The sequence below is a fragment of the Culicoides brevitarsis genome, chromosome 1, assembly GCF_036172545.1.
Source record: "Culicoides brevitarsis isolate CSIRO-B50_1 chromosome 1, AGI_CSIRO_Cbre_v1, whole genome shotgun sequence".
Taxonomy (NCBI): Eukaryota; Metazoa; Arthropoda; class Insecta; order Diptera; family Ceratopogonidae; genus Culicoides; species Culicoides brevitarsis.
This window is the reverse complement of record NC_087085.1, coordinates 26,765,453-26,780,913: the sequence shown is the minus strand read 5'-3', so window position 1 is coordinate 26,780,913 and position 15,461 is coordinate 26,765,453. Positions and strand designations below refer to the sequence as shown.

The 15,461-nt window shown below is 29.8% G+C and overlaps 1 protein-coding gene across 1 annotated transcript; it reads left to right on the top strand.

The window, feature by feature from the left end:
• Positions 1-804: 804 nt before the first annotated feature.
• On the top strand, positions 805-14,444 carry LOC134837528 (uncharacterized). Its single transcript, XM_063852911.1, has 7 exons — positions 805-1,105; positions 2,800-3,323; positions 5,517-6,274; positions 6,874-7,271; positions 9,473-9,477; positions 11,968-12,172; positions 12,450-14,444. The coding sequence occupies exons 2-7, from the start codon at positions 2,937-2,939 to the stop codon at positions 14,207-14,209; spliced, it is 3,513 nt and encodes a 1,170-aa protein (XP_063708981.1). The 5' UTR covers positions 805-1,105; positions 2,800-2,936; the 3' UTR covers positions 14,210-14,444.
• The last annotated feature ends 1,017 nt before the right edge of the window (positions 14,445-15,461 follow it).

Below are 15,461 nucleotides of genomic sequence, written 5' to 3'. Positions count from 1 at the left end.
GAACACATTATTGTTATAATAACGTGGCAAGACACAAGTGTGCATAATTCACCAGTCATCCAAATAGAATCCATACAAAACAGGTACTTGAGCGTTGTCTCGATCATCGTTCTCCTCCGTCACACATGTGCCTATACAATTGGAGTAAAAAACAATTTACTGCACTAACAAAAAGAAAATTTAAAACATGGTGATAGACAGACACTGATTTTCCAGTAGTTTAAATGTGCTTGTCTGATGACTTTTCTTTCTTTTTTTTATTGTTTGTGTCGTCTCTTTAATTGTGTGAGAGATGCAGCATGCACGACAACGACATGTGTGTGTGTTGGAAGAAAATAGAGAACCTCTAAAAATAAGCAGTAAGTTTTTCATTTGTGTTTTTCGTCGTTCATTGTGTGCGCGAGGAGGCTGAGACACACGAACAATTATAATTTTCGGTGTAACAACTGCTTGGTGCTCACACAAAAAACCTGCCATTGTCGATTGAGTATTGAATTGTCTGCTGTTGCGACAAGAAGCGGGCCCGAAAAATCCGAGTAACGCGCGCGCTGCTGTACACCGAAGACCTGCAAATTTTATTATTGTAATTTTAAAAGTTTTAATTAATTAAACAAGCGACCGAACGAACGGTAGATGAAGAACAATAGACACGGAATTTAGTTATTTTTAAATCATAATCGTGTCTGGACCGTCGAGAGATCGTCGTTCACTGTTCATAAACAACAAGCAAAGCACAAATCAATCATCGAACAGAAGATGATTTAAATTATTCTTTTTTTTTTCGCTCAAAAGAACAATAAATTTTAATTTAACTAAATATAAATAAATCACAAGTGCATTTTAAAAAATTAGAAAAAAAAGTGTTTAACAATCGAAAAGTACTCGAGTGAGAAGAACACCAGAAAAATCCACAAATGCGACACTTCTCATCACTTTTGTCTCAAAAGCAATAAATAAAATCTGAAAAATTGTTACAATTGCAAGACAAGTTAAGCAAAAAAAAAATCTAAAAAAAAATTAAAGAGCCAAATCAAAATAAATAAAAAAAAAATTGTGTAGAAGTGGTGCTTTCTTCAACAAAAAAAAAATCGTCGGACTATGACTGGTACAATAAATTAAAAAAAAAGTGCACGCTTGTTATGTCAAATGGATGCAATTCAATTAATTTTTTGTTGGTGTGTACATCAAATACTTTTCGTGCATTTCTTAGTCGCATTTTAGCAATTGTCCAACATACATCATGTCGTCATTGTTGGATTGAGTCGGGAAATTTTTTAATGTAATTTTATTTTTAAATTAATTTCAAGGATTTTTTAAAAAAATTTTTGCGAATTTTAATTGAAAAATAAAATTAAATTTAAAAATAAAGTGTTCCAAGCTTTAAAAATTTTTTAAAGTATTGAAAAATATAAAAAGAAAATATTTTCGTAAAAAAATTATTTTAAAAAAAATTTACGAAAAAAAAACTCACCATCACTCCAAAAATTTTATAGTTGTAAAAAATCTGGAAAAAAGTTTAAAAAAAAGTTTAAAACAATTTTAAAGTATTTTAATTTTTTTCAAATGTAAAAAAAATAAAAATAATTTTAAAAAAAGTTCCGATTTTAAATTTATTTCGAATTATATTAAATAAATAAAAATAAAATAAATTTAAAAATAATTAAGTTAATATTTTTTTTAAATCAAAAATAAAATTTTAAAAGCGAGGATTTCGGTAAAAAAAAATAAATTAATTTTTAAACTTATTTTAAAAAAAAAAAAAATTAAAATTAAAATTTAAATTAAAAACAAACAAAAAAAAAATAAGTAAGAAAAAAAATTAAATTAAAAGAAAAACAATTTTTGAAAAAAATACAATGAAATTTTCCACGCTGTTCCCATGCTGCCGTTGCCAGTCAGTACACTTCATTTCACTAATTGAAACACGAGACAAAAATTTTAAAATGCCATAAAAACCAATCATTCAAGTACATTTTCTTCGACACTCTTCCGACTGCCTTGCGCGAGTAAGAAAAAAAATATCAAATTTCTGGAAGTGTGAAAAAAATATGTGTGGAGAAAAATAGATAATTAACGGAAAATTTATGGGCTGTTTAAATCCATTATTCCACACTAAACGGAAAAATATTTACTTTTTTTCTGGTCATGTCACATCTCATAATTTTTATCTTTCTTAATTGGAGAGTTATTAAAATTTTTCACGTTTTGATGTGTCGCGGCGATATGAAGAGAAAAATTAATCATTTTTGATACAAATTAAAAAAGAAATATTTTGACAAATTGTTGTCATAACGATGATTTAGTACATCTGGAAAGCAAATGTATCTTAATTTTTTGGAAATTTGAGAGACTTGTGATGTTTTTTAAACTCGTACAGCAAGAAAAACGAGTCAATCAATCAATCGCGACCACAATTTCCAAATAAATATCTCGATCAGCGCATCGCCAACGGATAAAAATACACTTTTTAACACATGGCATGGCAATGAACGCGTGAGAAAGTACTTTTCACATCAACATCAATAAATAGATGCACTTACGATTCGCGTTGTTGTAACAACAATGTACGCGACGTCACTCGTATGCACACAACAAGTGTCCTGAAAAAATAAATTCCATCTGTTTAGAATTTCAATGTTAAAAAGAAAACAAAAAAGTTAACGAACGAGCACATGACGACGCCCGATGATACTAAAAATTGCATCCATTTGACATGAAGAGTGCAATTTCAATGCACTTTCTGTGCATGCACGTTCGATACACGAAAAAATCAATCGTTCTTTTTTTTTTATCAATCAGCGTACAGGAGAAACAGCGAGTTGTTGATTTGAATTAAATATAAACATTTGGACAGAGAGGTGATTAGACACGACACACCAGTGGATAAAAGTGGAAGTGTTAAAAATAATTCAGAAAAAAATAAAAAAAATTAAACAATGGAAAAGCCAGGCAGCCCCACATCGCAGCAATTTTGTCTGCGATGGCATAACCACACAACAAGTCTCCTGAGTTCCCTGCCCGGCTTACTCGATCAATCGCACTTGACAGACGTGACTCTTTCGGCCGAAGGTCGCACCATAAAAGCGCACAAAATAATCCTCAGTGCCTGCAGCACATTTTTCGCGGAACTTTTCAAGAATTTGGATGCGACGCCACATCAACATCCTGTGATAATTTTGCCGGGCACGTCGTTCCCATCGATTGTCGCCCTCATGCAATTCATGTATGCTGGAGAAGTGAATGTCTTCGAGGAGCAAATTTCGAATTTGCTGTCGCTTGCGGAGACGCTCGGCATTAAGGGATTGGCCGATTTCAATAATGGAGTAAGTTTTTTTTTTAAATTTTATTTTTTTAAATGATTTTTGTCCAATGAACGATCGCTCTCCGGTTTGAGATGAAAAAAAAAATAAATCTGGCCAATAATCAATTTGCTTAGTCATTTGCGCATTCAGCCACACACATGAAAATATTTTTTTTTGTCAAGCTTACAAAAATACGGTTACACAATATGAAATATACAGAACAGCGGCCGGAGAGAAAATTCTTTTATATAACAAAGCAAACGTATAGTAACCAGGGTTTAAAATTATTTTTTGTTTTTTATTACCTTTGAGAAAAAAATAGGTTTTCGAAAAATAGTATTAAAAATGTTTCATTTTTATTTTTTAAAAAATTTTTGTTACCGCTTTTCGAAGAAAAAAAATGCGGTTTTATGCCGCAGATATTTTATTTTTATTAAGTAAAAATTTTTAAAAGTAAAATTATTTTCTTTCTCAGTAGGAACTAAGTCTCTTTTAAGGCATCTTAAAATTTTCCTAGCAAATTTTCCAAATTTTAATTTTTTTCGAGAAAATTTATTATTTTTTTTTTGAATTCCCATTGATAATCTCGAGCATAGAGCAAGAGTTTTTTCAAATTTTAATAAATTATTGACTAATTTTGGGTAAATTTTTTTATTTTAAATAACAATAAATAATTAAAATTAAATTTAATAAAAAATTAAATTAAATTTTAATTTTATTTAATTTAATAAAAAATAATTTCTATAAAATCAAGTTTGTAGTTTCTATTTTTTTCAAATTTTAAATTTTTAACAAATATTTTAATTTAATTTAATTCATTTAATTAATTAATTGAATGTCATTAATTTCTCAAAATTTAATTTATTAAAATTCATGAACAAAATTATGTAATATTTCAAAAAGACTTATTATTTTTTAATAGAACTGAAATTTTTTTTTTTTTGAAAAAAAAAATAGGAAATCTTGCTATGAAAGAGCCTCAAAAAAGAAATTAAGTTCCTAAAGGTGCGCTTTTGAAGTATTTTTTTTAAATTTTATATAAATAAAACCACAATTTTTCTCCGAAATGCGGTAAAAAAATTAAATTTTTCTTGTAAGGCGAATAAATTTAAAATATCTATTTTTTGTCTCCCCCCCTCCGATTTTGTCGAAAAAATTCAGGGGGAAAAATAAAAATTAAATATAAAATAGAAATAACTGTTTACTGTAAAATCATACAAAAAACCAAAGAAATTCGCTTCATTAAACCATTTTATAGTAAAATTTTGAAAAACAATTTTTTGAAAGTCACGTGACCAAAATTTTTTTTTTAAGTTTTTACTTTGGTAGATTTTGTTTGATTTTTCTTCATTTTTAAGTTCAAATTTAAAAAAAATATAAACTAAAATTAAATAAATATTAAAAATCAATGTTTAACGTCTAAAAACGTTAAAAAATTACTAACAAAAAATTCAAAAATATTTATTTTTTTATTTCCCCCCCCCCTCGTGAAAATCCTCATGGGACAAAAAATGAAAATATTAAATTTATTCGCCTAAGAATAAAAATATTAAAATATTAAATAAAGCAAAATAATAAAAAAGATTAAGCAATTTTACTTTTCAAAAATAAAAAAAAATTAATTACCTGTCGAACCCTGTCGACGACGGTACGACACCAAATATAAAGTTTTCTATTGTATTTGACGACATAAACCAACTGGAACAAAAACACGAGGCGGAAAATATTTTCGGTTAGATTAAAATAATAAAATTGAGAGGAAAACAGAAGAATTTTTTGTGACTTGTGTTGTCTCAAATGACGCATTTTGATTTTTTTTCTTTGGATTTTTCGGTGCGCCAACCATTAAGGGGGCGTTTGGTTGTTTTCCGAATGGCTCCAAAGTAATTTGCCGTCACGAAATTGGTGATGAGCGCTCGTTAAACTACAAAAAGAAAAAAGAGAGAAACAAAAGTGATTAATGAAGGTGACCAGAAACATATTTGAGAAAATCATTTGGAAAAATATAAAAATAAAATTGATGCGTTGCTTGTGTTTTTCTTTTTTGTCGTTTTAACATTTCAAAACAATAGAACGGGAATGGCAGCTAAATGACATGACACGAAAAAATAATCATTAGTTGTCAACAGATTTTTTTCTCTGTTCAAAATTTCTAAATTGATGGAAAATTTCTTACACGTGGCTATTTTTTTTCTTAATTTTTTTTTCTTGTAGAAATCTCCGAACAAGTCTGAGACAAGTTTGTCGTCGCCGCAACGTGAAAAGGATTCCGACTCACCTCGTTCGTCGACCCCAAAACAGCAACAATCGCCCTTGGAATCGTTTTTCTCGCGTTCGCTGAATCTTTTTCCGCACATGATGCCCGAACCGCTCAACTATTCAAACGCTCGCAGCAACGACATCCTCAACCGACTCACACAGTCCACGTTGAAACTTCCCCACAGTCCAAAAAGTGCTTCTGCCGTGGACGAAAATGCCAATGCAATCGAAGAAAATCGTACCAAATCGCCTTTCGAGCGACGTGCCAGCTCCGTGGGTCCCGTTTCGCGTCAAACGTCGTCTGCGGACATCAAGAGAATCGATAAAATTGCCGAAACGCTAAGGACCGTCAACAAGAGTTACTTTGAGCAATTGGCTAGTAATGCGAGCAGCAAAGCATGCACCATGATTCCTCATTCCCCGCCCGTGTCGTTGGCACAAATGAACAAACAACCAGCATTTCCGCCGAATTTCCCCGGGCACTTTTTGTCCGAAGACATGGGAATTCGTCGAACGCCGGAAAATATGCTGTTCGAGCCGCAAATGAGCATGACGGAGAATTTTGGCACCGCAACGGCGGAAATGATGATGGAGAAACCGGCATTACCGAAGCCAGCGAATCAAAAGTTGTATGCCACGTGCTTCATCTGCAACAAAAAGCTATCGAATCAGTATAATTTGCGTGTGCATCTGGAAACGCATCAAAATATGAGGTGAGTAAAAAAAATTTTTAGTTGCTCCAAATTTATTTTAATTAGGAAAAGTAGGAAAAAAATTTAAAATGTCTTGAAAATTACAGTTTTTTAGTTTTTAGTAATTTTTCAAGAATTTTTGATCATTTTAAAACTAATTTTCTTTACTGAAAAATTTTTCACAAAATTATTTCAATTTTTTTTAAAGTTATTTTTTATGAAAATAATTTTTTTCAAAAATTAATTGAATTAATAAATAATTAAATAAATGAAAAAATATTTTATAATTATAAAAAATAAAATTAATAATTAAATAAATTATAAATTAATTAAAATAATAAAATAAGATAATTTATCACTTAATTTCTTTTTAAATCAAATTTTTAATTAGCAAATTTAACTCATTAAAAAATTAAATATTAATTAATTTTAATTTTTTTAATTATTTAATTTTATTTTAATTTATAATTTTTTAATGAAAAAAAAATTTAAAACATTTTTTAATTTTAATTTTTTCTAAAAAAAATTTTGGAACAAAAAAAATTAAAATAAATTTGGGGCACCTTTACTCCTTTGTTTCTTCAAAGAAAAATTTTCAAAATCCTAAAATCCCATCTCAGATATGCATGCCAAGTGTGCAATCACGTGTCTCGCAGTAAAGACGCTCTCCGCAAGCACGTCTCATATCGTCATCCCGGCACAAGTACTTGCGATCCGGATGCCAAACGTAAGCGAAATCGCATGAACGCTCTCCCAATTCCCCTTTCGCCGACTGCACAAGCGACAATGATGCTGCAACAACAAGCGACAAACATGCAAATGCCTGGCGGGATCTTTATTCCGCCCCAAATGATGCCCGACATGAATCCGCAGCAATTTCAAATTAAACATGAGCCTGTGACAACACACGAAATTCGCACCTCGCCCATTATCAGCAACAGTAATCAGCCGGAAATCAAGTCGGAGCCACAAAAATCGCCGGTGCCAGCTACGACAACAACTGAAACTGCAATGGAAAGTACTTGAACTTCTGAAAAACAAAAAAAAAATCAATCAAAAAAAGACATTAGCTTTTACTTTACAAAACACACACACAAAAAAACAAGACAAGACAAGGGATATCCCGAATGAGTAATTTATGAGTGCCTTCATATTTAATCTTTTTTTAAACTTTAATAAATTTTACAATTTGTATAGGGTAAACAATTACGCGTGCGTTTATATACAAAAAAGAAATCTCACACAGTAATTTTAAAACATAAATAATGGTTGTTGTTCTACATTTAAATTTTTATTACTCTCTTATTATTATTTTATTTGTAATTTAATTTATTATAACCACAAATATTGTTACATTTTTACAAGTAATTGCTCGACCTAAGCACATTTTATTACGTGAGAAGAGAGCAATTAGTGGCAATGAAGTTAAAAAAGAGGTGTAAATATGAGATACAATCCTAGCTGTGATAGATTAAGTTCATGACAAACATTTTAGAAATCTAGTCAATTTTATCGAGTCATTAATTTTTATTATTTAATCTGAAATATTTGTGAAAAAATTTTTCGATGATTTTTTTTATTATTTTATAATTTTTGTTTAGGCGACTAAATTTAATTTTTTTTTAATGTTATATTTTTTTTTCATTAAATTTTATTTTCATTAAATTGACGACGTTAATTTTTTTTAATCAACAATTGAATTCAAATCAAATTAAATTTTATGTTTAATGAAATAATTTAAATTTATTTTTTTAAATGAAAAAAATATTTAAAAAAAATCAGAAAAGAATTATAAAAATTATTTTTTTTTAATATAAAAAATTTTTTTACAGCATATTCAGTTTAATATTTAACGTAATTTTTTTTTTCAATCCAAAAAATTTTTTTTTTCATTTTTTTTTCAACATGCAATTTAAAAAAAATAAATTTAGTCGCCTTACCAAAAAAAAAATTTTATATTTTTAAAATAAATACCAAATACCAAAGGAAATTTTTTTTTTTTTTGTTAAAAACATTAATTTTCATAGTTTAATTTTTAGCATAATTAAATAAATAAAATATAATCTTTAAAAAACAAAAAAATAGGCAGTAAAAAACTACTTAGACGATGGTTAAAAAGACAGTTTGTGTACCTTAGAACAAGTTTAATAAAAAATAATTTAAAAAATTAATTTAATTTATTAAAATTATTTAATTTAATTTATTTTAATTTTAAAAAAATATTTAATCAACAATATTTTTAGTTCCCTTTTTTGACATTTATATATTTTTAAAAGTTATCAAACAAAGTACCTTGAGGATTGTTGATTACAAAATATTACACGTTTAAATCCCTTCCTTATACTCAATCGCAATCAATTAGAATGTAAAATAAAGTGCCTTTTTGAATGAATTTTTCGTGAAAATAAAACAAAAAAATGTGAAATGTAAAACAAAAAGTTGGAAATATTTTATTTACCAGTCATCTCCATCGTCTTGGCCAGACATTGTGACCGATTTATTTATGTGATCGTATAAATGAATTTGCAAAGTTTACATCAAAAACTATTACTTGTACAAGTGAACACATAGATCACTTTATTAAGACACAATAATTCAATCTATATTCGCGTTTTGCACGCAGATGTATTTAATATTAGAGTGGAATTTTGCGTCATGGATGATTTTTCTAGAGGAAAATGCGGAAAATTCGGAAAAATGGGACACCCTATCGCTACACTTGACTCTGTGCTCAAGTGAAAATTATCGTTTGTTGCGACATTTGTGGTTATCCATAATATAAAATATTTATAATAATAAAATAAATTTTTGTTTAATAGATGCATCTTGGGTCCCATGTGTGTTTGTTGTGTCTCGTGCATGCTGCATCGTAGTTTATCGATGCTTGAATGCATCAGACAGATGCAGACACTGAACTACTAACGAAAAGTGTGTGGATAATTAATTAGACTGGTGAAACGCCTTCTAATTCGAGACATAACATTCTATATATATTTATTTATTATTATTTTTTGGTTTTTTATTATGAATTTATCTCCTGCTACTAATTGTAGGAAAAATCTCGAGACAATTTTTCTGGGAACTTTCCACTAATTTTGATTTTTTTGCGATAAGATACGATTAAAACAGGATCGAAAATATTTTAAAACAAAAAATTTAATGTTTTTGAATTAAAATAATTTAAAAATTAAAAAATAATTAAATTTACTTTTTCTGTAGTCAAAGTCAGATTTCAAAAAAAATTAAAAATAAAAAAATTAAAAAAATTTTTTTTAAGAAAACAAAATATTAAAAAAAAATAAATTTTAAAGAAGAATTAAAAAAAAAAGATTTTGTCATAAAAAATCTTTTATTTTTCACTTAGCCTCGAAAGCAAAAATAAAACTTCAATTAGGATTTTTTATGAATTTTTTTATAGTTTTGGAAAAATTAAATTTTTAATTTTGACTTAAGTAAATTTTATTTTTGATTTAAAAAAAAATATTTTTGACTTATTAAGCATTAAATATTTTTAAATTAAAATTTTCGACCTGGATTAAAAACTAAAAAAAATCGATTCGGAAACATTGAAAAAAAATAGTTTGTACCTTCCTCTCATCCGAAAAATTTCTCGCAGACATTCCTTGTTGTTTATTTTATTTTTGATTTGACAAAACAACGAAAAATCACAAAAATAGTTTACATTATTTGAGCAAGATCTTGTAACGGAATTCAGGAATTGCACTGCTGCTGTTGCGTTCGCAAGCGAAAAAAAAAGACAATAGAAATTCTCAAAAAATGTCAGTTCATGGTAAGTATCTGATTTTTCGGTGTGTGAATTGTGTTTTTTTTCCTCGTTTGCGCGCCGCGGAACCTGTTGCCAAAAAATTAGGTGACGTACAAATAAAATAGATTTGGTCATGGCATTTCACACTTTTCTGCCTCTAACATATTGTTGGTGTCTCATTTGATTATGTGCGATAGGAAATGAGGAAGTCTCGAATATTTTTGTGAAATTTGACGATCCAGTGATTTTTCTGCGTCGTCAGTAGGTAGAGTGATGGACACCGCAAGAAATGTCTACTTAAACTCATCAATGATGATTGAAAGTGAGTCATCAGTGGCAACTGAGCAACATGTGTTTTGAAATTTAATAATGAATAAAAATAAACAAATTTTTCTGTAGATTTTTAATACAAATGGATGTTTTGAAGGGATTTCGTGTGGCGAGATGCGTTTCTGATTGATGGCAGCGGAAGTTGGTTTTGGATAGAGTTTATGGAAAGTAATTGTTAAAATTCGGAAAACTCGGAATAAAGACAAATATTTTTTTTAAAATATTCTTTTAAATAAAAATAAAATCAATAAATAAATGCTTGTTCTAGAGTTTATGGCAAATTCCTTTTTCTTACAAAATTAAAATTTTTGAAAAAAAAAATAATTTGGTCACGTGACTTTAAAAATTTTTTTCATCTGTATTTGATAGAAAACGTCTTGTTTAAGCAAATTTACCTATTCTTTGGTACATTCAATTACACTTTATGATTTTTTATTCAAAAAACTCCCAAAAATGTCAAAAATATTCCAATTTTTAATTTAATTTTTATTTTTTCCCCTTTTGTCGAAAAACGATTTATTAGGGGTGGGGGGGCGACAAAAAATGGAAATATAAAATTTTTTCGCCTTAAAAAATCAAAGAACCTAATTACAAGTTTTAAAATTTTTGTTTATTTAATTTAAAAATTTAATTACAAAAATTTTAAATCTACGATTTCTCTTTAACAAATTTTAAAAATCTCAAATTTTTTTTTAGTTTATTTTTAAAATTTTTGCCTGATTTTTAAATTTTATCCAGGTTTATCTCTAACTATTTTCAACGGATTTTTACTTTTACATCAATTTGAATTTTAAAGGCCTTTAAAATTGGGCCTCTTAAACTCTGTGAGACGAATGAAAATGATGATAGGCTTGAACGACAATTTCAGTTTGCAGACGACCGCCGAAGAGTAAAGAAGTCCAGGTAATATTCTCCTTTTTCTATTAAGTTTTAACAAAAACTCACGTGAATTTCCATTTAGGACCATCATGGGACTCGTCCTTCCCTCAAAATCGTTCGTCTGGACAAGAAGACGGAAGAAATGACTCGAAAAATACGCAGCATTATATATCGAGTCTTCATCAGCATCATTAATCGCATGGTTCTGAACCACTTGGCAGGGAGCTTCAATGGATTTTGGGTTCTTTGCTGCACCAGAAATGGCCGACAATTCATCATTGGAGGTCTTTTCAACCAAAATTTATCAAAAATTGATAAAAAGTTTTTGAATAAATGAAAACTTGTTGAGTTTTATCAACAAAAATGGAGGTTTTGGTGTTTCTTTGTCTTGAATCTAAGAGAAAAATTGCTTAAAGACAGTCTTAGCTTTGTGTCTTTCATAAAATTTGAGTATTTTTGGAGAAATTTCATTAAAAAACCGGGAAATCTGATAAATTTGAATTAGAAAAATGGCAATTTCCTATAAAAATTGTACAAGTAACTTGCAAGTATTTAGAGATGTCAAAAAAACTCGAAAATTTGCTTCACTTTTGACATCACTACTTCGTGTCGAAGAAACCAAATATTGAGAGAATTACGACTTAACAATTAAATTGAATAAATACAGCAAAAAGACCTAGAACTACATTGGACCACATCACGTTTTTGCTTCCATCCCCTCCAAAAGTAGCTGTAAAAGTGTGCAAAACCATCTGAAATCTGGCAGAAGTGTCAAAGAATGAAACGATCTTGGAGTGGTCCACTTTTTAATGCAAAACGATGTAATCAGGGCAACGATAGACTTGTTCCAGATATTGATCCGGGAGGCCCGAGCTCAAGTAGCGACGACAAAAATCACGTGAAGCACGGAAAACCCGTGGATCGGTTCAACGTGAAGAAAGCTGGTAAGAAAAAATGATTTTTTTTTCTAAAAAAAAAAAAAAAATTAAACAGGGAAATGAAGTTTCAAGAAAAAACTAGTACACACGACGATAAAACTGGTTGTTTTGATATAGGAAGAGAAAAAGGTGTCACTACTTACGACAACGCACGTAAGCTGTGTTGTGCATATATGACGACTTGACATTGTGAATGGAACGTTCTTGACGATGATAATATTTTTTTTCTCTCTTCTTTTTTTTCTTATCATCGTTTTTTTTAATTGTTTTATTTTTTTTTTAGGAAACTACATTTTGGGACCATTGATCAGCAATTCTCCGATCGAGTGTTTGCAACATCGGCTTGCACGTAAAAGTGGCACAAATGAGTTCTACGTCCTCAAAATCCTCACGCTCGACGATAATCCAAAGTCGGAGAAGGAAGTGCGGGACATGATGCAAGGCAAAGTCCTGCTCCACAGCGAATATAAATTGCTGTCTCTTTGCAAGGACATCGAAGGTGTCATCCGCTCCCACGGACTTTTTTCGGATTTTGTGCTGGAGGAGAAATACACGATGGACCGATCACCCATGGAACACATCTACACGGGAAAAATCCTCAAAAGGATCGTTCTCGTGCTGGATTGCATCTGTCCGCACGAGTTTGATGCCAAGTCTTCGGCTTACATTAATTTGCATCACTACGTGCAAAAGGCAAAACTCCCGGAACGCGATATCCTCGGAATTGTACGAAAAATCTGTGAAATTGTCGAACGCTTGCACGAACGGAACATCATCCACAGCGACTTGAAACTGAATAATATCGTACTGGATCGCGTTTCGAACAAAGTTTACATCACAAATTTCTGCTTGGGACGTCTTCTGGCCTCGGATACTTCCTTTTTCAATGATCAACGTGGCTCGCCGGCGTATATTGCGCCGGAAATTCTCTCGGGAAAACCGTATCGTGGCAAGCCGTGTGACATGTGGGCACTTGGAGTGATGTTTTATACCATGATTGTTGGAAGATTTCCCTTTGTGGATAGTACACCGCCCGCACTTTTCAAAAAAATCAAACATGTGGACTTTAGTTTTCCGCCAGAGAAGAAAATTAGCACAGACACGATGGCGCTGATTCGTTCGCTGTTGTGTTTGAGACCCGAAGATCGCAATACGGCATCGGAAACGCTTGCCGCACTGGACTTGATTATCCAAAAGCAATTAAAAATGAAACGTTCAATGGACCAAATTGTGCCAGACATCGATTCGCCGGCATCTTGCAAACCCATAAGCAATCGCAACAAAGCGGAACCGTCGTTAGAACTGTCTCGCGAGCCTTTCAGCTTGACACTCGAAGCAAAAGAGAAGACAAATCGCGAGAAACAAAGTTTCATTCGACCAAACACGTTGTCGCCGCAACGATATCTCGTTAATCGCGCACTTCTCTCGACTTCTGGAGAGCCTGTGACACTTTCCTACCCGCCGCGCATTTCCCTAACACACCAAATTAACAATTTATCGCTGCGAACGCGACTCGACGACAGTTGGCACACGCAACTTTCCGCCCTTCAGCGACAAATAACGGGCAGCAGTAGAGATTCCTCGCCCAGCAACACCTCAACGACGTCGACAGTCGCCGCAAATCCAAATTCTCCCACACAAATCACCGTCAGTGGATCCCGGAGTCAGGCTTACGTGCAATCCTTGTTCAATATTCTCAATGGATTGTTCACGCGAGGACGTCTCCCAGCTGTCACATCGGAATTTCGGGACTTTAATGGAATTGTCACGACGGAACTTGCCTCGAAAATTGCAAATTTTCTGAAAAGGAATTGTGCCGCGCATTTGTTGGTGAGGGAAATTTTCACACAAGACGACAGTGCGACGGCAGACCAAACGAATGTCATAAAACTCTTTCGCCTCTTCAATATCCAGATGGAACAACTGCCCGACGAGACAATTGTCATTAAGCAGGACCAATCGATTAATAATGCGATTTTTATGACATTCATGATGCAAATTGCCGGCTTTAACAACAACTACTTCATACCCGATAGAAATTAGATGAATATGAAGAAAAATGTTATATATTTGTGATCGAATTTGTATTTTTAGGGGTTTTATTGTATCAATTTGAATATTATAACACAAAAAAAAAAACAAACACACAACATGTACTTTGACCTTCTCCGTAAATACACAAAAAAAAATACACTTCATTGAATAAAAGCTAATCTTAAATTTGAAGATTTTTTATAGTCTGAATTATATTATATAGATATAGTGGAGATGTCTTTTTAATAACAAGTATTTATATTATTTTTGAAATAAAATTTATCTTAATTGAATTTGAAGTTTTTGCATTTTTCTTTAAAATTTTTAGGCAAGGAAATTTTTAAAAAATTAAAATAAATTTTTTGTAATTTATTAAAAAATTTTTTTTTTTTATAAAAAGGTTTTGATCAAGGTGGCGCTGAAAAAAATATATTTAGATTTTTCAACCATTTAATTAATTATTATTTTATTTTATTTTATTGTTCAAATAACATTTTTTTGTTGTGAACAAAAAAAAAGTTTGCTTTTATTTTAGAGAATTTTTTAAAAATAATTTTTAAGTTTAATTTTTTTATCAAAATTCGTATGGTAACAGATAAATATTTTCTTCTCTAAAAAATATTTTTCACAAAATTAAATACTGAATTTATGTTTTATTTTAATTTCGTAAAATTTATTTTTTAAATATTTTTAATTGAAATATTTTGAGATCAATTTTAAAGAAGAAATATTTTTGTTTTTGAAAAAATTATCAGATAACTTTAAAAAAAACACAAAAATGTCAAAATAATATTTTTTAAATATACATTTTTAATTTTGATATTTTTTTTTAATTGAAAAAAAATTTCTTAAATTATTTTTTTTTATTTTTTAAATTCAAAAAAATTACTAAAATTATTATTCTATTTAATTTTATTTTTATTAATCAGGTATTTTTCTCGCATTTTAATTCGCAATTTTTGTCCCATGCGTCATTTTAAAAGTCAAAAATCCAATTGGGAAAAATAAAAAAAAAATAAAAATTTCATAAAAAAATTACCGTGTTTTGGGGATTTTCCCATTTTTTCATAATTTAAAAAAATAATAAAAAATTGGAATACATACAAAAATTAATATATTATGGATCTCCATCTCCGAAATTAAAAAAATCTTACCTTGGAAGTAAAAATGATTTTCTTCCCATTTTATTCTTAAAAATTAAATTGAAAGCTCTCAAATTTTAATACTTTAAACATTACAAATAATTTATTGTTATCTCAAA

Coding starts and splice junctions, on each gene's coding strand:
- LOC134837528 (XM_063852911.1), top strand. CDS start 2,937: ATGGAAAAGCCAGGCAGCCCCACATCGCAGCAATTTTGTCTGCGATGG. Junction 3,324..5,516: donor TGGCCGATTTCAATAATGGA/GTAAGTTTTTTT, acceptor TTTTTCTTGTAG/AAATCTCCGAACAAGTCTGA. Junction 6,275..6,873: donor GAAACGCATCAAAATATGAG/GTGAGTAAAAAA, acceptor ATCCCATCTCAG/ATATGCATGCCAAGTGTGCA.